We start from the raw sequence: 24,304 nt of genomic DNA, 5'->3' as shown, positions 1-24,304 counted from the left end.
GAGTTGTGAAGCTATTTCCTGGATATTCTTTTATAGCAACGTAAGTTGTGAAGCTTCTGAGTTGATATGACTTATCTAGTAGCTGCAAGAATTGACAGTCACAATTTTGAAAGGTAAACTACAACCATGATACTTCCGTACTTCGTTAAGTTTTACCGTTGTATATTGATTAATCCTAGATCATCCCATCATTTATGAAGAACAACTTGTCAATTAAGTATCTAATAACAGCATTAGATTAGCACATCAATAGTTTTTTGAACAAGAATAATTCATTAGTTTTCTTAGGTTTTTTTAATTTTTTTTCTTTGTCACATTTTCAGAGATATGGTTTGCTGTTTGTTTTTCCTATATGTTTTAGTATCCATAATTGAACTAATAATGAATTTTTATTGTCTTCTCCTTCAACTCCTACACATAAAGTGATAGGTTTTAGGTACAATAAATAAACTAGAAAACAATTCCTAAGTTCACATACAACCTACTTTGGATCTATGTTTTAACTATTGAACATACAACTTTGAATTGCAAAACAAGAACCCTAGAGGAGAGAGGCTAATTTCGAAATTAACAAACTAGGGTTTAGGGTTTACATACCTTTCAATTGTTATAGCAAACAATTGATAATCCTCTTGATCTTGATCTTGATCTTCTTGGAAGCTCAGCACCACAAATGTAATGCCTCTAATGGAATCACACCCAAGAACTAGCAAGAAGGAAAGTAGAAGAGAGAGGGGAGAGGGAGTATGCAAAATCTCGGCCTTAGGGTTTCTTTAAAAGAAAGAGTCACCAAAAACATGAACCAGGAGGCTCCTTATATAGCTGAGGGATCTAGGGTTTAAGGGAAACCCTAGTTATCCTTTGCTTAGGGCCTAAGCAAACCCAAGGGCCTTATCCAAGCCCCTATGGACGAAATTATTAGGGTTTCCCCTAAAGATTTCGTCCACCCTCTTCCAAGGGGGTTCTAGAGCCTTCCACTCAACTATTAGATAATTGCAAACTAGTCCCTGCACCTTATAATTAATTCTTTTAACCCCAAAATCAATTCTGATTAATTTCTGGCTAACAATTAATTAAACATAATGATTTCTAATTAATATATTAATCCATTAACATATTAATAAATCATTTATATATATATATATATATTAATTTATTAATCTTATAAATTAATATCTCTCCTTTCATAATTTCCTTGTCCAGTTGCTAGGTTGAGGGCAACCCAAAAGGACTGTGCTGCTATCAATTCAAGTACATACCAATTATAGTTATGGGCTTAGACACCTAATCCAACAGTCTCCCACTTGGATAAGTCTGTAACTATAATTGCTAGTATGCCTTCTAAATTTGACCAGCAAATTGTAGCTTCCAAAAAGCTGCTGCCGAACTCTGACCCAGTCAGTTACGTGTCCTAAGATAAGTGATCATATAACCCTTCGTTCTGCTTGATATCCCCAGACAAAAGACATGGAATGTAATCAATCTGTTTGTCCAGAATCTATGTTTCCCGATTCCTGATTTGTGATGATGTAGGACTTCTAATCGAACACATCAATTTAGTCCTGGCTGGGCCCAGCACATAAGTCAACACCAAATCATCGAGGGGCCCACAGATATCGCTTTTCCTGTTAGGGCAAAAGGAACGAATAAACGTTGACTCATATGCTTGTATCTTTTACTCATCAAATTATGCATGACAATACGTTTTATAACACCAAGTTACTGATGCGTTTTCGTATCACCAATGCACAACCGACTTGTAAATTACAACTCATATATCTTCGTTTCAAGATTATAAGATATTATCGTCTCAGTATTACTCGTGATGAATTCCATGAAGTAATACTCTGAGCGTGGGTTTATCCAATACTCAAATCTCAATTTCTGAGTACTCATTAACATTGCAGCAATTCTATTGCCATGTCTATCCTTAGACAATCTGCAATCCAATTCATGACAGTCTTAATTCACTACTTACTTCCAAGAGTACGAGCGACTATGGAGTTTGAATAATCTCATTATTCAGGAAGTAAAACATGCAAAAATGAAACACAATAATAAACAATTGACAAAAGGTAGTAGCCAAACTTATAAATAATACTTTATTATTTAATCACCAAAAGTCAATTACATTTACTTTGTTACAAGTTTCAAAAACTAATCTAACTACTAAAACTAATATCATCTTTCAGTCCTATGCTCCGAGCATGCTGAATATGCTTAGCCCTACTCAGACCCTTTGTGAGAGGATCTGCTGGGTTATCTTCAGATGACACCCTCTTTACTATAAGATGGCCTTCTTCTACTCTATGTCTGATGAAATGGTACTTTATGTCGATATGTCTGGTCTTACCATGATCTCTTGGTTCCTTTGTCAAGGCAACCGCTCCTTCATTATCGCAGAACAGTTCCATAGGCTCCTGGATGGTTGGAACAACTCCGAGATCCCCGATGAAGTTCCTCAACCAAGCTGCTTCTTTCGACACTTCACTTGCTGCTATGTACTCTGATTCACAAGTAGAATCAGCCACCGTATTTTGCTTGGAACTCTTCCAAGTAACTGCTCCTCCATTCAGTAAAAACACCCAGCCTGACTGAGAACGGAAGTTATCTCTATCCGTCTGAAAGCTGGCATCACTGTAACCATCTACTCTCAAAGTATCACTGCCACCAAGCACAAGGACCCAGTCCTTTGTCCTTCGCAAATACTTGAGTATATTCTTAACTGCTATCCAATGAGCTCTACCTGGGTTTCCCTGATAGCAACTGACCATGCTCAAAGCAAATGCCACATCAGGGCGAGTACATGTCATAGCGTACATGATCGATCCGACAGCGGAAGCATAAGGTACACGACTCATGTCATCTATTTCAACATTTGTACTCGGGCATTGAGTCTTACTCAATTTGGTACTGCTCTGGATAGGTAGCTCTCCCTTCTTGGAGTTTTCCATACTAAACCTCTTTAGTACCTTATCCAAGTATGTGCTCTGACTAAGTCCAATTAGTCTCTTCTTTCTATCTCTCAATATTCTAATCCCAAGAATATAGGCAGCTTCTCCAAGGTCTTTCATGGCAAAACACTTTCCAAGCCAAGACTTAACTTCTTTCAAGGTTGGAACGTCGTTACCAATGAGTAATATGTCATCGACATACAACACCAGAAAAGTTACTATACTCCCACTAGCTTTGATATACACACATAACTCATCTTCACTTCTAGAGAAACCAAATTCTTTGACTTTCTCATGGAAGCAAAGATTCCAACTGCGAGATGCTTGTTTCAATCCATAAATGGATTTCTCAAGCTTGCACACTCTATTAGGGAACTTTGCATCAACAAAACCCTCTGGCTGACTCATGTAAACATCTTCAGCCAACTTCCCATTAAGGAAAGCAGTTTTGACATCCATCTGCCAGATTTCATAATCATGAAAGGCAGCTATGGCGAGCAATATCCTAATAGATTTAATCTTAGCCACTGGCGAGAAGGTTTCATCATAGTCAACCCCTGGGGTTTGAGTGAAACCTTTTGCAACCAGTCGAGCCTTGAATGTGTGCACATTTCCATCCATGTCTGTCTTCTTCTTGAAGATCCATTTGCACCCAACTGTCTTACGACCTGGTGCACTATCAACCAAATTCCAAACTTGGTTGTCATACATGGACTTAATCTCGCTGTCCATTGCCTCTTTCCACTTGGAAGCCTCTGGACCTTCCATTGCTTCCTTATAAGTGACTGGTTCATCTAAGTTTACCAGTGTTCTGTCACTTATGAATGTGTCACCATCTGAAGTAATATGGAAACCATACAACTCAGGTGGCACACTCACCCTAGTGGATCTTCTAAGAGGTAATGAGTTATCGATTGGTTCAACAGGAACTGTTTCCTCTGGTTGAGTGCTAGTGTCATCTAAGGTTCCTTCATTGGCTGAATCTTGAATTTCTTCAAGGTCAATAGTGCTCCCACTGTCCTCTTTGAATATGAGCTCTCTTTCAAGAAAGACTCCTCTTCGTGCTACAAAGACCACGTTTTCACTAGGCCTGTAGAACAAATATCCAAAAGACTGCTTTGGGTAACCAATGAAAACACATTTCTCACTTCTAGCTGCTAGCTTGTCGTGAGTCTCTCGTCTTACGAAAGCTTCACAACCCCAGACTTTAATATGTGCTAACGAGGGAACTTTCCCTGTCCACATTTCGTGAGGTGTTTTGGCAACCTTCTTTGTAGGGACAAGATTGAGGATGTGGGCGGCTGTCTCTAAGGCATACCCCCAGAAGTGAATAGGAAGCGAAGCCCGACTCATCATAGAACGAACCATGTCTAACAAGGTTCGATTGCGCCTCTCAGCTACACCATTTAACTGTGGTGTCCTAGGAGGAGTCAATTGTGAGACTATCCCACATTCTTTCAGATAGTCGTTAAACTCGATACTAAGATACTCCCCGCCTCTATCGGATCTAAGTATCTTTATCTTTCTGCCCAATTGATTTTCGACTTCATGCTTAAACTCTTTGAACTTTTCAAAAGTTTCTGACTTATGCTTGATCAAGTAGATATATCCATATCTGCTATAATCGTCAGTGAAAGTCACATAGAATCGATTAGCATCTCTTGTAGTTGATCTGAAGGGCCCACACACATCCGTGTGTATGAGATCCAACAGACCTTCACCTCTTTCACAAGACCCTGTGAATGGTGATTTTGTCATCTTTCCCAAAAGACAAGATTCACACATGTCATCTGACTTTAGGTCAAATGATTCCAACACTCCATCCTTTTGGAGTTGGGCTATGCGTTTCTTGTTGATGTGTCCAAGACGACAATGCCACAAGCATGCCTTGTCTACACTATTAGACAAGTCAATATTAAGTACACTATTTCCTAAGCTATCAACACAAGTCACTGTTTCATACACACCATTACAAGGCAAAGCTTCAAACATAAAAACACCATTCTTATAAACAGAAATTGAACCATTCAAATCATTAAAAGAATATGTAAAACCTTGTCTGAACAATGCATGAAATGAAATAATGTTTCTCGTCATCTCAGACGAATAGCAACAATTTATTAAATCTAATCTAACATCATTACTAAGCAGAAGCTGATAAACTCCGATCTTGGTTACTGGTGAAGACTTTCTGTTTCCCATGATCAGGTTTATCCTTCCTCGCTCTATCTCCTCACTTTCCTTTAGACTCTGCAAATCAGAACAGATATGAAAACCACATCCTGTGTCAAGGACCCATGAACGAGAAGATAATGAGTTATTAGCAGAAATAGTGTAAATACCTGCCGAAGATGGCTTCACTTTGCCATCCTTGATATCTTGCAGATATTGTGGGCAAGATCTCTTCCAATGCCCTTTTTGGTTGCAGTAAAAGCAAACTGCCTCTTTTGGATCAGAAACATGGGGAGTGGAACCATTGGGCTTAGCCTTTGGGCCATTACTAGATGACCCAGCTTGAGCCTTGCTCTTCCAGTTTTGCTTGGGAGGACCTTTCCTCTTTTTCCCCTTTCCCTGTCCAATAGCCAAAACAGGGGCACTAGCAGGTGTGGAGGGTATACTTTTACCCTTCATCCCTGCCTCAGCTGTCTGCAACAAGTTGTGCAATTGGGCCAAGGTCTGCTCAGTATTGTTCAAATGGTAAGTTAGAATAAACTGACCATAACATTCAGGAAGTGAGTTCAAGACCATGTCAATGGCCAATTCCTCATCAAAGTGAATATTGAGCTTGACCAAACGCTCTATGTAGCGTTGCATTCTTTGCACATGTGACACAACCGACTCCCCATCTTTCATCTTGCAAGCCATGAGTGACTTGACTACTTCGAACTTTTCTTGACGAGCTCGCTTATGGTACTTTTCCATAAGGTCCTTGTTCATCTCGAAAGGCCAGTAGTCCTCATAGTACCTCTGCAGTTCTGGGGACATAGTTGCCACCATGATGCATGCCACTTTGGTAGCATCATCGTAATGTTTCTTGTAGGCAGCAAGATCTTCAGGAGTAGCTTCATTCTCATCAAGCTCTTTGAGCTCCTTTTCAAGAACATATTCTTTGTTCTCGAAACGAAGAGCCATCTTGATGTTGCGCATCCAATCGTTATAGTTTGAGCCATCCATAACGACTTTGGAGCATATATTGAGCAAGGAGAAGTTCTGGTTGGAGGAGGATGAAGTAGAAGTGTTTCCATGAGTAGACATCTGAAAAGAAAGGAATTTTTAGTTAGATTTCAAGATACCTTAATAGAATAACCCAAAGATATAATATCAAGGTTAGGATCCAACTATGAAGATTCACAACTCAGAAATGGGATGCCGAGATCCAAGTGCAAATTTCATAAAGGTAGGCGAATGACGATTCACCAATTCCACCATTAGACGAAACAAACGAAGTGAAATTCCTAATTCTTTTGAGATACATTGAAACTATTCAATGGCATGTTTTAATCTCAGATTATGCTCTTCTATTTGTGACTGGGATGCCGAGGATCACAAACAAGATGTGAATAACCATGCAAATGTGCTTGGTAACCTCATTGTCTTTATCATTAACTATTGATGTGCTGGTAAACCACACACGCTCCATCAAAATGACAATTATGAGATACCCATTACTACTCTTTATTAGTGCCTTTTAGTGTGCTGGTTAACCACACACGCTCCACTAACGACCAATAAAGCATAATGTGCAATTTCATGGATTAGCATACTTTTCACATTTTTCCTAAAGTAACTAGAGTTGGGATTTTGAAAATAATGTTCTAGTACTTTCTTTAATATCATTATACTTTTAATGAGAAGTAGTTGTCCTATCAAATCCGTTCTGCTAACGACCCTCCACTAATCAAGGAAGCGGTGGGTGAGAGTGGACACCCATTCAACTACCATTTTATAGGCAGTTTCCTTATACCCCCCTTATAGATTAGCTTCGTGAATGAGGCATACTAGCGATTTGACTGACCATATTCTTATACATATATAATATTAAACTTTTAATTATAATATATATATAAGGTGTGTTTTAAAACATTTTAAACTTCAAGGGTTTATAAATTTCGAAATTTAAGCTATTAAATTTAAATTTAAATAAACCAATTAACTAGATTTAATATTTATCTTTTAATTAACTATTAATCAAATTATTAAATCTTGTAAGGATTATCTAATTAAATTAATCAATTAATTTAATCCTAATCCTTATCCCTCTAATTTCGAAAAATAGGGTAAGGATAATTATCCAATTAATCTAATTAAGTAACAATTATCCAAAAACAAGAAACCCTAGTTATCCTCTAGCATATTTCGAAATTTACAAGGGAGGAGGCTAGGGTTTTCAAAACCCTAACCCTAATTTCGATTAGGGTTCTTTGGAGGCTAGGGTTTTCGAAAAAACCCTTTGATCCAAAACCCTAGAAATCGAAAATTTGGCCTTTAGGGTTTAATAGCTATAAACCCTAATTTGCAATTCAACAATTGTAGCAATTCAATTTAAAACAACAATGGCTCTGATACCACTGGTGGGTTTTAGGTACAATAAATAAACTAGAAAACAATTCCTAAGTTCACATACAACCTACTTTGGATCTATGTTTTAACTATTGAACATACAACTTTGAATTGCAAAACAAGAACCCTAGAGGAGAGAGGCTAATTTCGAAATTAACAAACTAGGGTTTAGGGTTTACATACCTTTCAATTGTTATAGCAAACAATTGATAATCCTCTTGATCTTGATCTTGATCTTCTTGGAAGCTCAGCACCACAAATGTAATGCCTCTAATGGAATCACACCCAAGAACTAGCAAGAAGGAAAGTAGAAGAGAGAGGGGAGAGGGAGTATGCAAAATCTCGGCCTTAGGGTTTCTTTAAAAGAAAGAGTCACCAAAAACATGAACCAGGAGGCTCCTTATATAGCTGAGGGATCTAGGGTTTAAGGGAAACCCTAGTTATCCTTTGCTTAGGGCCTAAGCAAACCCAAGGGCCTTATCCAAGCCCCTATGGACGAAATTATTAGGGTTTCCCCTAAAGATTTCGTCCACCCTCTTCCAAGGGGGTTCTAGAGTCTTCCACTCAACTATTAGATAATTGCAAACTAGTCCCTGCACCTTATAATTAATTCTTTTAACCCCAAAATCAATTCTGATTAATTTCTGGCTAACAATTAATTAAACATAATGATTTCTAATTAATATATTAATCCATTAACATATTAATAAATCATTTATATATATATATATATATATATATATATATATTAATTTATTAATCTTATAAATTAATATCTCTCCTTTCATAATTTCCTTGTCCAGTTGCTAGGTTGAGGGCAACCCAAAAGGACTGTGCTGCTATCAATTCAAGTACATACCAATTATAGTTATGGGCTTAGACACCTAATCCAACATAAAGGAAGCGCAAAACTCATTATTAGGTTTTTGTTCAAATGTCAGGGTTGTCTTTTGTTGCTGGATTCTATTCATATTTTATTTTTCATTTTTATGATTAATATTGTTTTGGGTTTATTTTTTCTACGGTCTTAAAAATTATCGTGATAACATGTGACGAAAAAATATTGATTATGGTGGTCTAGAAGGCCATGGTGTATATGTATCTAGCGATGTCAAAAAGTCCCGTGGGACCCCGTTCCCGCGGGGGCCCCGTCCAGTTTGGGGGAATATTTTTTTAAAAAACCGAGGGCAGGGACGGGGGCGGGGGCAAAGTTAACCCCCGTTTTAATTTCGGGGGCAGGGGCGGGGATAGGCAATCCCGTCCCGAAATCCCCATGGGGACCCCGTTAATAAATTACACATATATTAATTATATAAATATAAAAAACAATAACATGATTTTGAGCTTCCAAAATTCATAAAAAAAAACATGTTTTTAAGTTGTTAGTATAATGTTTTTAAGATGCCATAACTTTTTTATTTTTAACATGTCAAATTCTGCTATAAATAGTTATTTATTACCTAAAAAATAGTTTATTTTAGCCTAAATAACAACTTCTTTTAGCCCAAAAAAAGGTAGCCAAAAATTAATCGGGGGCGGGGGCGGGGGCGGGGGTAATAAAGAGGATTTGGGGGCAGGGGCGGGGGTAGAAAGGCTGAACATTTTGGGGGCGGGGGCGGGGACGGGGGAACGGGGAAATTTCGGGGGTGGGGGCGGGGGATGCACTCCCGGTCCCGTTTGCCTCCGTTGACATTCCTATATGTATCTTGGTTTTGAACTTAAAAGTTGTATGGTTAATTTTATAGGTACAATTTTATGGTATAATTTCTTGGAAACTTATGTTGTTTCATAGGATGCATGGTCACTTATGTTATTCATTCGTTTGAATTTGCCGATAATGTATATTTTTATTTGTGGAATTTTTATGTTTTTGTAGATCCGTGTTGTTTGGTCTAAAAGGATAGTTAGATGTGCATTGATTGTCAAGGATTGGATTATGATAATCAATAATTATTTGATTTATTTAGGTTGTAATTAATTAAGTATTAAACCATATTAATTCTTTGCAACTTTGTTTCTTCTAGATTAAAAAAATGAATTTCTTTTGCTTTTATATCTTCGACAATTCCAATTTTCAGTTACTCATTAATCTTAATATTTATCTCTTTTCATTTTCGTAAACACCTTGACCAAATGACTTGATTTGGGTGTTTTTTTCCATTACATTTTGTTTATGTTACTACAAGGGGCGGAACACAAGCGTAAGAATTAGGGGCCAAAATCAAAACAATATAAACAGTTATTGGTCAATTATTATGACATATCAAAATTCTAAACTAGGAATGAATATATTTTCATCGGAAACAATCGTAGCGGTTTATAAGAATATTTTCATCAAAAACAATCTCTAGTGATAAATATAACTTTTATTATAAATTTCTACTTAATCATCGTAAATTTCCTTTTTTATTTTTACTTATTTCATATTTTTGTATGATACAGTTCTTACTTTAATATTATTTCACACTTAAAAAAGATAATATAGTTGCATCATTTTAATAATTTTCATTTTATACTGGTAAGTTATAAATTGCATATACATATTAATACCAGAGTTTCTTCCACATTTTACTCGTTAGAGAGAAGAGTACGAAAACAGAAATATCAATATTAAAATTTTTTATTCAATAAAATAATAATTTTATTTGGCACATTTTTTAAAGTGTATTCTCTATCAAATAAAGATAAAGATTTCACAATCTCATATAGTCATTTACAGTAATTGAGAAAGAAATCAAGAAAGATAAAGAGACGTACAATTACAATATACTACATCTGGCAAAGAGGAGACGCAGAGGAGACTGGTGACTGAGATTGGCAACCGGCAAGAGTGCACGACGGAGTAAGGCGATGTCGTGACCGGCAAAGAGGAGAGAGGTCGGCACGCATCACATGACCTGTGGATGAGGCGCACACTCCGGCAGCGGCGGCTTATCTTCCGGTCAGTTTGAGACTGTTTCCGGAAGCTGTGTTATTCAATCGGATATGAGATTTGGAGAAATAAGCTTTTGAGGTTTACATATTTTTCAACTTAAAAGATAAGTTGTAAATTAGATTAGATTTTTTTGTTTTTTTAAGGAGGTTAAAAGGAGTTTCCTGATATAATGTGTATAACAAAACAAGATTGGTTTTGATTTTTGAATTTTTCAGAGATTTTCGGAAGTTTTCATCGATTATTTATCTAGTTTCTATATCTAAATTTATAAGTTATACTACATACACATCGTAAGCATATAAAAAAAAGGAGGGATAATTATTTCATTACTAAAATATATATATATATATATATATATATATATATATATATATATATATATATATATATATATATATATATATATATATGCAAGTATTAGGAACCTCAAAACCAGGGGGGCCATGGCCCCCTCTGGCCACTAAGAGCATCCGCCACTGGTTGCTACAATTTTTTTAATAATAGTTTGTTTTTTTCTTAAGTGTGATTTCCATAGGTTTAAACCTAGTAAAATGAAGAGAAACATGGGGTGATGCGGGGTGATGTAGAGAAAATAAAAGGCATAAGAAAAATAAATATAAAATTACCTGTTAAGGATATATATTTGTTAATTTAACCAACTAAAACATTTTCTTAACATAAAAAAAACGACCAAATATAGACGAACCATTAAATTTTTTATACATTAAGTGCATTAAGTCAAAAAGAAACAACACCTTAATGATTAACCATTAAGAGATTAAGAGGTTGTCTCGCCTCCATGATGAGAGTCTAGTATTTGAGGAGTGACATTTCAAACATGAGGTCTAATGTTTAAACCATAAAACATTCAAAATATTGTTAGTGTTCCATGATTGACCACCAATAGGCCTTATGGTGGATTGACGTAAGCTACTAAGATGGTTTTGTGGTTGTCTCTTAATAGAACCATTAAGAGATTAAGAGGCTTATTAAACAATCCATGATCTCAACCGATATATCATAACATCCCACTTGACCTTACATAATTCTGGTAATCTTTTGTTGAATAATTATATATTTTATGTAATCATTTGTTGAATAACTTATCCAATAATGAGTTTGATTCTAGTTTAATTTAATTAAAGTACAATTATAAATCATGATTCCATAACTTAACGTATATTTACTATTAAAAAAGAGGATCATTATTTATAACTTATTTTATCATTACCATACTTAAATAAACAAACAAAAAAAAAATCTTTTTGTGGTTTATATGTATAATCGTACCACAAATGATTTTTCCTCTTGTAATATATCATTTCAGTTGTAGGTTTGTGTAATTTATCTCCTGTAACAAATAAAATGAAATAAAATCAGTGTTGTCTTTTAAACGAAAGTTTGCTTTATATATAGATATCTTCTAGTTTAATAAGTGATAACTCATTTATGGTACAATGCTAGATGTGGGCAAAATAACACTTTGGGTCGGAAATCCGGTATTTGATCTAGAACAGGCTCCGACAAAGAATGGATTAATAAAACCGAATTGAATCTGATATCGAATTAGGGATATAACTTATTGATATAAAACTTGATTGGAACCAAATTTACGAAAACCGGTTCAAAAACCGGCTTAGATCCTATAAAAATCCGATATTTTATGTAGCATAAAAATGCGCTTTTGATCTATTACTTCTGAAATTATTCTTGAAGGGTTCTTACTTCTTAAGAAAGGTTTTGACCCTTTAAAATATCGAGGATGCTAGAGAAACAACTTTTATAGCGTTAAAAACATTATAATACACTTTTGATCCCTTAAACAATCCAAAATTGTCAACAACATCTGCGCTAAGGCAAAAAGATGAGCTTTGTTTATTGAGCCATGTCTGATCAACAATAAAAATTTCATTAATTTCGGACACATTCAAGTTCAGTAAAATGCGGCAAAATTGATGAAAATATATGTTTTTTTTTTTTTTTTTTCAATCCGGTTTAGATCCAAGAGGCCAAAACTGGTTTCAATCCGATCCGCTTTCACTCAGAACCCGGTTTGTGCATTGTAACATATCTATAATTTTGATTTTTCTCCCACAATAATAACATATCTATAATTTTCTAGTAATTTAAAATATATGAAACCTGTTGAACCCGTTACCCTTCTACATTTTTTTTGTTTTGAATATTCAGAAATGTTGCCATGATATTCTATTTGTCGATTTTGTTTTCACATGCATTAGTCATGGACATTTTCATTTATCTTAAAATTCAATCAAACATTTTTTTTATAACAATATGCAAGCCGAAAAAATATAAAATCTAAATTAAAATCCTCAATTGTTTATTAAGCCTAACTTGAAAAAAAAACACATAGTTCAAAAAACTATAAAACCTTTTACAGTGTTCACAACTAAGCTTCTTATAATTCAAAACCAAGAAATGACACAACCAATATTATATACATGGAGAAGTTATACGCAACTAATACATAAATTTTCAATAATCAAGACTTTGTATTCATATTGAAACACATATTTCACTTATAATTTGGACAATTGATTCCAAAATATTTATTCCTGAATTGAAGTCGAAGTACATTGGAACAAGACCAACAATATGGAAATATACTTTGTAATTTCTATATTGATTGGTCACGAAAAAATATCAATAACATTCATAATCACATATTTTCAAAACAAAAAACAAATAAAATAGAAAAATCTTAAACAACATGAATAAGATGATCAAATGATGTCCTACAAATTGGACAAGTTCTTCTATGAACCAACCATAGATCAATACAACGGCTATGGAACACATGATCACAACTTGGAAATCTTTTGCATACCTCAAACTCTTTAAAATCATCCAAACATATTGCACAACTTAATGATTCTTCTTCATCTCCTTGGTTGATTTTGTGACTAAAACTTTGTAACTTTTGTAACTCTTCTACAGATAAACCAGGGGTAGATTTGTCATTTTCATGGGAGTCGACTCTAAAAACTTCGGATTTGGCAATGAAGCCGATGACTGCATAGCAAATCATCAAGTAGAGTGTGACAATGGAGATTAAGCAAAGGAGGGAGATGGGAGGAGGGGGGAGCACCATTGTTGAGAAATAGAAAGAAGAAATGAAAAAAGGTGTATTTTGAATATTAATTGGAAAGATGGAGTTGTTAGAAGAATAAAATTGTTTAAAAAATGGGAAATGTTGATTGGGTGGGAGGGCATCGGGTTGACTTTATTAAATGGTAGCTTCAACAACAAATAATGGATGAACCTGCGGGAGACTAATTCAATAATTGAAAGCAAATCATGAGTTTATGTTTATGAAAATAATGACTACCAAATAAAATAATATATATTTAGAAAAAAACACACGAGTTGAAAAAACTCATCTTTGTATTTATAGGAGAGAATAAGTATATTGAAAGGAAACAGCAAATCCTAACCCGACATTTTTGGGAAGTGTTAAAAATATTTGAATCCAAAAATTCAACATGTATTAATCTGAAATGAATTGCATATAAGGATACATATACTGGTATTTCAAAATTTCAAATATTCTGATTATCGAAAATCCAATATATATACTTATGATTTTCAATTTTGCAACTTTTTCGAGATTATTTTTATATTGTTAGTATTTTAAATAGGTATGTCCAGCTTTAGGTTTGAACTTTTGGGGGAAAGTCCCGAATTAAAGAAAAAACTTTATTTCCAAATGAACTTAAAACTTTTATTTTAAACAAAAAAAACTTATAATCCAAAAGTTATTTCAAATAGTTTTTGAGAGTTTTTAGTTTTATATTATTTCAACAATTCAAAAGCTTAGAGCTAATTTTTAGGAACACTTCTACACAATTATAGACCAAAGTTATCGACTGGTTTTATCAAACTCAAATCCTTAAACAACTAAAGAGAGGCGCTTAATGGAGATACATCACCAATGGTTTTCTATTTGCCTTTCTAATATAAAAATTTTAATGTAAAAGACAATCATAGGTCTGTAGGTTGACATTTCAATAAAACTCTTTAGGTTTATATATGTGATGATGATAACTATTCCTTCTTTCCTCATACTCTTAATCACCCCTAAGCTGTTGAGGTGATAGAAACATTTCATCAAGCAGTTGGCAGACAATAAATATAGGTGACCTTTTGAGCTTTTCTTAAACTTGGAGCAATGTTCCAATCATGAGAAAAAATATATATTTAATAATTTATTTTATCAAAAAAAAATAAAAAAAATCCTCAAATACAACTCCCATATTACCTTACCCAAGCCATATCTTATTCAGAAATTAAAAAGATAAAACAATTATTCCATCATTTAAAAATGGCAAGATTTATGCTTGTACAGTACAACACGTCTCATGCAGTTACCAAAAAAAATAAAAAAAGTTTATATCTTGGGCAGAAGAGTAGTGGGTTCTGAAGGCACATCTGCACTTGCCTGCAAAAAGCCACGTGTACAAAAATATCTCATTGATTTGTTTATTACATATATTAAAATAAAAAAAAATAATAAAAGAAATGAAAGTAGGATGGTATTTTTGTACCTTGAGGTATCTTGTTAGCATCTTGGTGGTACTGAAATTGAAGCCCTCGACTGATTCTCCTTTCTTACGGGATGCATGAAGTTGCTTTCTCACTTGGGATGCTAGCGACTGTAATTTTATTTAATTAAATAAAATAAGTTCATTTTTATTTATTTTATTGGAAAAAAAAAAAAAAAAAAAAAAAAAAAAAAAAGAGGAATTTACCTTTCCTAATTCAACTCCCCATTGATCAAAAGAATTGATGCCCCAAATGAAACCTTCCACAGCAATTCTGTGCTCATACATAGCTAGCAACTAAAAAAAAGATATTTTGTAAGATGATGTCAGCAAAATAAATGAGGATTAGCAACAAAAAAATAAATAAATAAATAAACCTGTCCAATTCTATAAGCATCCAATGATGGAAGCAGAAGGCTAAGGGAGGGCCTATTCCCAGTAAATGTCTGTCAATAAAAAAAATGAAATTAGTATTATTTAAAAAAAAAAAATAATTTTAAATATGAAGTAGGAAGTCACCTTGTGAGGAACAAGATGAGATGCAACATTCTCACTTCGCAATTGTTCAGGGGTCTGGAAAGAAGAGAAAATTATGTTAGTTAGAAAAACTTATATTATTTAAAAAGTGAAAAGTAGAAAGTAGATTGATTACCTTTCCATAAGCAAGAGCATCAGGTTGTGCAAAAAAGTTTGACATGAGTTCATCATGGTTATTTACCACTTCATCTGAATACCAAATTTTCACATTATATATAAAAATAAAAATAAGTGAGGTTAAAACTTAAAACTAGAGAGGAAAAGGATTGGTACCTCTAAGGTAGACAGGTTGCTGACTCTTGACAATTCCAATGAAATCACAAGGAATAACACGCCCCTGAAGGGTAAATTAGACTTTTTATTAGCAGATAGATAGAAAAACAAAAAAGTTAGTTAGTTAGTTAGTTACCTGATGAATTAGTTGGTAAAAACTATGTTGACCATTTGTTCCTGGTTCACCAAAATCAATTTCACCAGCTTCAAAAGGAAGGCTTACACCATCTATGGATACTCCTTTCCCATTACTCTCCATGCTAACCTATAAAATTAAATTAAATTAAATTATATCAATAAAAATAGTTCCAAATGTTTAGAAAAGTTAAATGATAATAAATAATATATACCTGTTGAATGTGTGGAGCAAGCTTCTCGAGAGCTTGAGTGTAAGGTAGAATAGCCTAGGGAAAAAAATGTTAAATGAGGAATTTAACAAAGAATAAATTACCAAAATACCCTCTCAGGTGAATAAACTCACTCTTGCAGGATATCCAAGAAAAGAAACGTTCCATACACTCAACAAACCTAGAAGCACCTGAAATACAAAAAAAAATGTGGTTAAGAAGATTAAATACAACAAAAATATATATTGTTCATGTCTTCTTAATATTTGTTTTTACTTTTTACTATGAATACTTGATAAACTATATGAACTAACCAAAGTATAAAAATGTGTATGAAAAATAGATTAAAAGAGAGGGGTAAAATGGGAATATGAGGAGTTTTAATTTTGTTTGGAGATAATTATAGAGTAATAAGTAATAAGTCATTAAAAATAAATAAAAAAATGTTTATTCCAATGGAAATAAATCATGTGAAGGAGTAAGAGTAAAACATACAGGTATGTTTTTCTCAAAAGGAGCAGATTGAAATTGCTGATCAATGCTTCTAGCACCTTTGAGAAACCTATAAATAAGGGAAAAAGTCTTGTTAATAATGAATTAATAAAAAAAAGTGAAAATAAAATGTAATGTATTTTAGTGAGAGAAAGATGAAGTTCATGTGTTACTGTACTTTTCAACAACTGGAAAACCGTATTGGAGAGATAAAGGTAACACTCCAACAGCACTGCTAACTGAAATTAAACAAAATGAAAAATTACATAAAAACATTTCAAAAAATGAAAAAATGGGTTCTTTTTTATGCCCTTCTTTATGTAATAAAAAGACTATCTTATTCTTACCACTGTATCTCCCTCCTACCCAATCCCAGAATGCAAAAGCATTGTTAGGATCAATCCCAAATTTCTCCACAAGCTGCATCAAAGAAAAACATATAAAAAAAATTAGAATGATAAATAGTACTTAATAATTTATGAGTTGTAATAGATAAAAAGGAAAAAAAGAACCTTAAGATTTGTGCTAACAGCAACCATATGCTTTGAAACAGCTTGTGGCCTTAAACAGCAAAGAAAATGAAACCATGTTGTGTAAGACAACATAAAGAGTAAGGGTATAATAGGAAGGAAAAAAAATGGTGTAGTTACCCTAAAGAAGATGAGATCCATTCCCTTAATGTCCTTGCATTCAGCATAGTCTCAGCTGTAGTAAAAGTTTTGGAAACTACAACAACTGCAGTGGTAGAAGAAATAACATTAATTATGTAAAAAAAAAAAATCGGTTTTTTGAAATAAATTGAATTACAAAAGAAAATATGAACCTAAAGTTGTCTCGGGATCCAAGCCTGTAATATTTCTGGCAACATCTACCGGATCAACATTTGCTAGACTGCAGAAAATAAAAAGATAGGAGTTCAAAAAAAAATAAGACGAATTAAAAGCATCTCAATAATCATAAATTTATAACAAATTTCATGATTTTGTAAGACTATGTGAACTTTATTATAAAATATGTTTACTTACAAGCGAAGTTGGCGTCCTCCAGCTGATTTACTAGCCTCTGGATCTGTTATTTAACAAAACAGATTATAATAATAAGATTTTTGTTTTTTATTCTATACAACAGAATACAAAAAGAAGATTAATTAATATTAGAATAAGAACATGGAGTTGAAGAAAGTGACCAGTTTGAAGAGCAGTGTGCACAAACAATGGACCAAGAAAGCTTCCACCAATACCAATAGCAATCACATTTGTAAGTGGTTTCCCTGTGGCTCCAACCTAATAAGGATTTCTTATTACTCAACAGAAAAGAATTATATATTATATATTATATATAATTAATAAATAAAGATAAAGATTAGCATTTAAGATGGATGATTACCCAAGAACCGTTGCGAACTTTATCAGAAAACTCTTTAATTTTGTCAAGAACTTGCCAAACATCAGGTACAACATTTTTTCCATCACTGTTTATAGTTGTGTCCTTTGATGCTCGAAGAGCTACATGAAGCACAGACCTGTTCTCTGTGCTGTTTATCTGGAGTATCACATTTGTATCAAAAGGGTAAAATAGTCAATCCCCAAGTTACTTCCAGATGAATTTACAGGTTTACTTACATGCTCCCCATTGAACATACTAGTAATCTTTTCTTTGAGATGTGCTGCCTGCATTAGGAAAAAAGGAGGTGATTAGAAAATACTATACTTCTGTTTTTGGTCTTTGGAGGCTCAAGCTCATAATTCCCTTGAATTTTGTATTTTATACAATGGTGATATTACTATAATATCCTCAATCAAGAGAGAAAAAAGGGCAACCTACCTCAGCAAGTTTAAAGAGCTTAGACATTGTATCAAGAGTGGCACATTGTCGTGAATAATCCAGAAATATGTCATCAAACTCTCTGCATAAACCCCATATGAAAAGTTGATAATCAATGAAAAAACACATAGGTCTTATCTATAAAGAACAGATGGAGTAATTTACAGCTAGAGATGATATCGATTCTTCGAAATATTCAGGTTTATAAAGGAAAGAAACCAATAAACTTAAAAGAAATGAACATTTGGTGCTAGTTCATGAGAGGCTTAAGCTATCTTACAGCATCATTGACTTGCATCGGTCGTTGTCAGACATCAAATCACGTAAATGCGTCTTATTAATGTCCGCAACATGGGCCTGCAAGTAAGAAAGGTTCGCATCATCAATTAACAATTAGGCTTAGCAATGAATACATGCAATTGTTCAAATAGACGAATTGTAATCACCTTCAGGTCCTTCCATGGTGCAGTGTCAGAGATTAAAGTCGCCATCTGCAAAGATTTTCAAGCAAAAAAATTATTTCCACAAAACGACGGTTAATGAGATTACTAAAACCTATAAAATCACATATCCTGATTTATGAAGTAAATATGACGACGGATAAGACGATGTCGATTTCGATTTCGATTACGATTACGATTGCAATATTGCTTTGATGTAAGTTTAATTTCTCGATAATCAGATGAGAAATTAGATATTCAGAAAAAGAAATTTCACCATTTATCAACCAATGCCAAAAGGCGAAATTTCATTTTCTGTGTATTTGATTAACTGGAAATAATTGAAAAGAAAAGCGACGGAAAGATCCAAGGACTGAAAATGAGTAAGGGGATTAGAAAGATAACAATACCTGGAGATGATTGAAGAGGAATTACGAAGAAGAAATCGTGAAAAAAGGGCGAATATATGTGTTGAAATCTGATGAGTTTTGTATAAAGCAGTATGAGTTCCTTGAGAGATAGAAGCGGTCGCGATCGTAAATACAAGAATATGCCGTGGATCAGGCCATTCTTTTTCTATGGACGGCGTCAAAAATCAAAGTGATACCACCATCATCTATTTTTATTTATTTATTTATTATTATTATTATTTTTATAGAACAAAACTACAATTTAGTCATGGTGGTTTGCAAAAATCTTTGGATGGGGTTTAAAAAGTTTCCAGCTTGAAAAGAAGGTCAAAAATCAATGTTTTTCTGAGTTTTTAGTCCAAAAAAATTTGAAAAGACGATTATACCCTTTTAATTTATTTTTCACAATTATTCTAATATCATTTTGTCTTAAAAATAAAAAGAAAAGAAATATATTATCCCCCACCCACCCATACGTTCTCTCTCTCTCTCTCTCTAACTCCCTTCACCGGTTATGCATCTCTGGCGTAGGAGGAAACCGGTGGAACTAGGAGACCACCAATCGCCACCATGACAGTACTCCTCATCTTCCTAATCTGCTCACCGATCTCAGCCAAACACCCCCTTTGATCGTTACTGCTACTGCTCAAATCCACAGTCTACAACGAGAAGAAAAGCAGTCGAGTGGAGCACCAGAGCTACCCCCTTCCTCCGTGGCGATTGGTCGAGGAACGCCACCCAAACACCCCTGACTCCTTCACTACCGACGATGAGAAAGGAAGCCACGGCGGGCCTGCCGGAGACGTCGACTGCAACCCCCTCCTATTGAAGAAGAATCACCCAAATGCTTTCCATGCCCACACTTGTCGATAGATCGAAGACAACAACCCCGATGAGGTTTTGCTGTCGATGGATCGCGCCGGAAAACCGACCATCTGGGTTTTCAATTTTTTCTCGATTTATTGTGATTGTGTTCAGTCTAAACCATATTCCATTTGGGGGTTCCATAATTTCACTTCAATAAGACTGTTTGCATAGAAATTGAGGTTTGGATTGACTCAAGTGTATCAAGATTTTGAAGGATACATCATTGAAAAGAGGGTTTAATAGTGATTCCACTATTGCTCCATGTTTTCATCCTTCTGTTTGCGAACCCACCACTGCTACATGTCGGAGCTTCCACCACCGATATATGTCTAGAGCTATCGCCGGAGTTGGAGAACTCGTCAGTGGGTCTTGAATCCATAGATGAAACCCTAGTAATAGTCGGAGAAGCACAACTCAGTGACACGAAGAACGGTGAAGGGGAATTCGTCGATGGGTCTTTAATCTCTGATGAAAATACATTGTGTGTGTGTGTGAGAGAGAGAGAGAGAGAGAGAAGTATCAGTGGAGGGAGGGAGGGAGAAAGAGACGTAAGAGAGATAAAGTTTTACCTATTTTCTTATTATTATTATTGAAATGTTAATAAAATGTAAAAAAATGTAAAAGTAAATAAATAAGGGTATAACCGTCTTTTCAAATTTTTTTGGACTAAAAACCCTAGAAAAACCTTGATTTTGGATATTCTGTGCAAGCTGGAAACTTTTTGGACCCCATCCAAAGATTTTTGCAAACCACAAGGACCAAATTTACAGTTTTGTCTTTTTATAATAATATTTTATTGAAAAAAAGTATAGCCACTTTGGTATAAATTATTCCACACACTAGTCCTAGGAATTTCCAAAATAATAACATTGAGTAATTTAAAGGGAAAATGACTTATTAAGCTAACTAACTATTTTGATATGTTCATATCTACGTAATATTTGTGTCTTTTTTTCACTCATTTACCCAACTAACTTGTTTCATAAATTCACAACTAACTTGTTTCATAAGTTCACAAATACCCTTATTACAGGCAAACACAGGCTTTTGTCGATTACATCGATTCAGGTCAATTATAATGTATTACGTGGATTCTTATGTGGCTATTACACCCCTCCTCAATTAATTAGGGTTCATTTACTACAAAAACACTTTGATTAACAGTTTAGGAGAAATCGATACAACAAATCGAAGGTGAATTTGAAGATTCGAGTTCAAGTAGACTGAAACATGGCATCCCAATCATCTACATGTATGTACGTTCCTGAAGATTTTCATTACAAGGGGGTATTTGCATCAAAGTCGTTGGTATACTTGGACCAGGTAAAAAAAACTATTCGTGATGTGGATTTTGGTGGATTTACGTATAAAGAATTTCTTTTGTGGCTTACAAAATTAATCGAAGGAGACTTGATAATGTCTACTACTGTAATAGAAAGGAATGCTTGGCTGAGGGTATAAGAAGAATCAACATTGATGTTGATTATTGGGAGTTTGTATAAGTTGTTTATACTGATGTTGAGTTGGATGTGTACATTGATCACCAAAATGAACCAATTTTTGATTGGGCTGATAGCGAGGTTTTAGCAGATGATATAAGTGATGATAATGAGTATGACTTGGATGGAGAAGATGACAAGGACTCATAAAATTCTGATACTACGAAACATGAACATGAACATGAACGTGATGAAGAAGTTTATACTTTTGACAAAACTGTTGGGGGCAAATTTTTTATCAAACTTTCAGGTGATATAAGTGATGATGATGAAGCCAACAATGGAAAAGATATGGAGGTTGTGTTCCATGTCATTGATGAGAACCAAGAATGGGATCAAATGGTGCCAGTTGTAGGTATGAAGTTTTCTAACCCATTAGAATTAAAACTATGCCTTACCAACTATGCAGTTAAGAATGGGTACGATTTATGGTATGAAAAAAGTGATAATCAAAGGTTATTGGTAAAATGTTGTAAAGGTAAGAAGAATAAGCAGAATAAAGGTTGTTCCTTTAGGTTGTGGGCTACTTGGATGTCCTCTGAAAAGTCATTCCAGATTAAATCGTTGAATGATAGCCATAATTGCTCAAGAGTCTTTCAATTTGGGTCCATTGTTACCTATAAATGGATAGGAACTCATTTCATGCAACATATACTACACAAACCAAAGATGAGTATAAGGAAATTGAAAGCTAAAGTCAGCAAGAAATTTAATTTGATTGCAAGTGTTGGACAGTGCAAAAATGCTAGGAAGTATTCATTTCAGGAGATAGAGGGTTCTTTAAAAGAACATTATACCAAAACATGGAGCTATGGGGAAGAGATAAAAAGGACTAACCATGGATCAACAGTGAAGATGGATGTAGATGTCATGCCTGATGGAACCACTTACTTCTCAAAGTTTTATGTCTATTTAAAGGGTTTGAAGGATGGGTGGATTGAGGGTTGTAGGAGGGTAATTGGACTAGATGGTTGCTTCTTAAAGGGCATATGTAGAGGGCAATTACTTTCTGATGTAGGTAGAGATGCAAACAACCATATATACCCAATTGCTTGGGCTGTGGTTTCAGTGGAAAGTAAAGAAACATGGAAGTGGTTTATTGACCTTTTGATTGATGACCTTGGAATGGGAGTTGGGCATGGACTAACCCTAATATCAGACCAACACAAATTAAGCAATTTATGTTCTCTCTATCTTAGTACTACTTAATTTATTTAAGCCAATTAATAATTAGGTTCCATCATATATCCATAAGTCCATGATTGGGGTAAAAGACTACTTTACCCCCATCTTAGCCTGATTCAAGCTCAAGGCCCAATCCAAAGGCCCAAAAGTCAACTATGAATCAAAACCCAACATATGGCCCAATTTTCCAAATTGGGCCCAAACCTCTACATGGTCTTACCCTAAGGCCCAACCATTTATTCCAGTCCAAACATTTGGCATTCCAATGGTCTAACACCTCATAATCATCAAGGCCCAGTTATGGCCCATGTGTGGCCCAATTATCCAATTTGGGCCCAAACCCCTCACATAGGCCTTCCCTATAGCCCATCCAAATATTCTAGTCCATATGCTTGTTCTTGGATGGCCCATCAATAGCCCAATCACCAAAGCCCAATATAAAGGCCCAACTCAAGGCCCAAGCAAAATTAGGGTTTTAACATAAAATGACGATTAAGGTTAAGTGTTTCTTACTTAACCCATTAAGGACTTAATCCATTAAGTCCATTACTCTACTAGATAAATCATGCAGTGTGATCGGCTGAATTCATAATTCAATTCCAATGGCCCAAAACGCGGGTCCCGATAAGTCCAAATTAAAATCTCCAAGATTAGGGTTTTCTAAACCCTAATTATGGTTTCCAACCCAAAACACGCCAATTATGCCCAAAAGCTAAGTCTTTAGATCAATTAGGGTTTCATTAGGTCAACTAGGGTTAAATAAGTCGGGCACCACCCACTACTACCTCGGGTAGTGGTGGTCAACGACGGCTCACGGCGGCGGCCACCACCTCACGGTGGCAGTTATGGTTCTAGTCCAATTATGTACAAGCATTCAAAAAGCAATTTAACACAAGAAAGAGCACACCGCCACCCAACACGACAGCTGGTGGCGGCAGAAGGTGGCAGCTACCACCTCACGGTGGTGGTTATGAGTTTCTTGATTATTCCAGTCACCAATTACAATAATGCAACACAATATCCCAAAAATAAACACACCCAATAAAATATACACACACAGCCACCTCGTGGCGGCAAGCGGTGGTAGAGAGTGGCAGCCACCGCCTCACGGTGGTGGCTGTGGGGTTTTTCTTCGAATCTCCGGCCAAGAAACGCTCCGGCAGCCCTATACCATCACAATACACGCACACAAACACCATAACACGCACACAGACACCATAACACGCACACAGACACCATAACACGTACACACCCACCTCTCACGGTGGCTGGTGGCGGCAGAATAGGGTAGCATGGCGGCAACAGCAGCACCAGCGGCAACAATGGTGGCTAAAGGCGGTGGAACTTCACCACGAAAATGGCGACCTCGAACGACAGCAACAACAACATGAGAACGGACCCGCTAGTGGTCCTCTTCGT

The 24,304-nt window shown here is 35.0% G+C and overlaps 2 protein-coding genes across 2 annotated transcripts; one reads left to right on the top strand and one right to left on the bottom strand.

Moving 5' to 3' along the window:
- Positions 1–14,724: 14,724 nt before the first annotated feature.
- LOC145108394 (Sugar isomerase (SIS) family protein) lies at positions 14,725–19,501 on the bottom strand. The gene is made up of 24 exons (XM_079045415.1): positions 19,335–19,501; positions 18,931–18,975; positions 18,765–18,841; positions 18,485–18,566; positions 18,283–18,330; positions 18,047–18,202; positions 17,847–17,943; positions 17,686–17,728; positions 17,484–17,551; positions 17,311–17,395; positions 17,173–17,221; positions 17,008–17,080; positions 16,839–16,899; positions 16,664–16,730; positions 16,303–16,359; positions 16,172–16,225; positions 15,958–16,086; positions 15,822–15,885; positions 15,664–15,737; positions 15,531–15,584; positions 15,389–15,457; positions 15,219–15,308; positions 15,015–15,122; positions 14,725–14,908 (listed from the first exon to the last, which is right to left on the bottom strand). The coding sequence occupies exons 2-24, from the start codon at positions 18,973–18,975 to the stop codon at positions 14,858–14,860; spliced, it is 1,701 nt and encodes a 566-aa protein (XP_078901541.1). The 5' UTR covers positions 19,335–19,501; the 3' UTR covers positions 14,725–14,857.
- A 1,930-nt stretch (positions 19,502–21,431) lies between these two features.
- On the top strand, positions 21,432–22,909 carry LOC145105984 (uncharacterized). The gene is made up of 2 exons (XM_079043043.1): positions 21,432–21,453; positions 21,951–22,909. Exons 1-2 carry the CDS (start codon positions 21,432–21,434, stop codon positions 22,907–22,909), a joined length of 981 nt encoding a protein of 326 aa, XP_078899169.1.
- The last annotated feature ends 1,395 nt before the right edge of the window (positions 22,910–24,304 follow it).

The sequence above is a fragment of the Lactuca virosa genome, chromosome 4 (genome assembly GCF_052849685.1).
Source record: "Lactuca virosa cultivar CGN04683 chromosome 4, Lactuca_virosa_CGN04683_v6, whole genome shotgun sequence".
Classification (NCBI taxonomy): domain Eukaryota; kingdom Viridiplantae; phylum Streptophyta; class Magnoliopsida; order Asterales; family Asteraceae; genus Lactuca; species Lactuca virosa.
The sequence above is the reverse complement of the archived record's forward strand: the minus strand, read 5'-3'. Positions and strand labels throughout refer to the sequence as shown.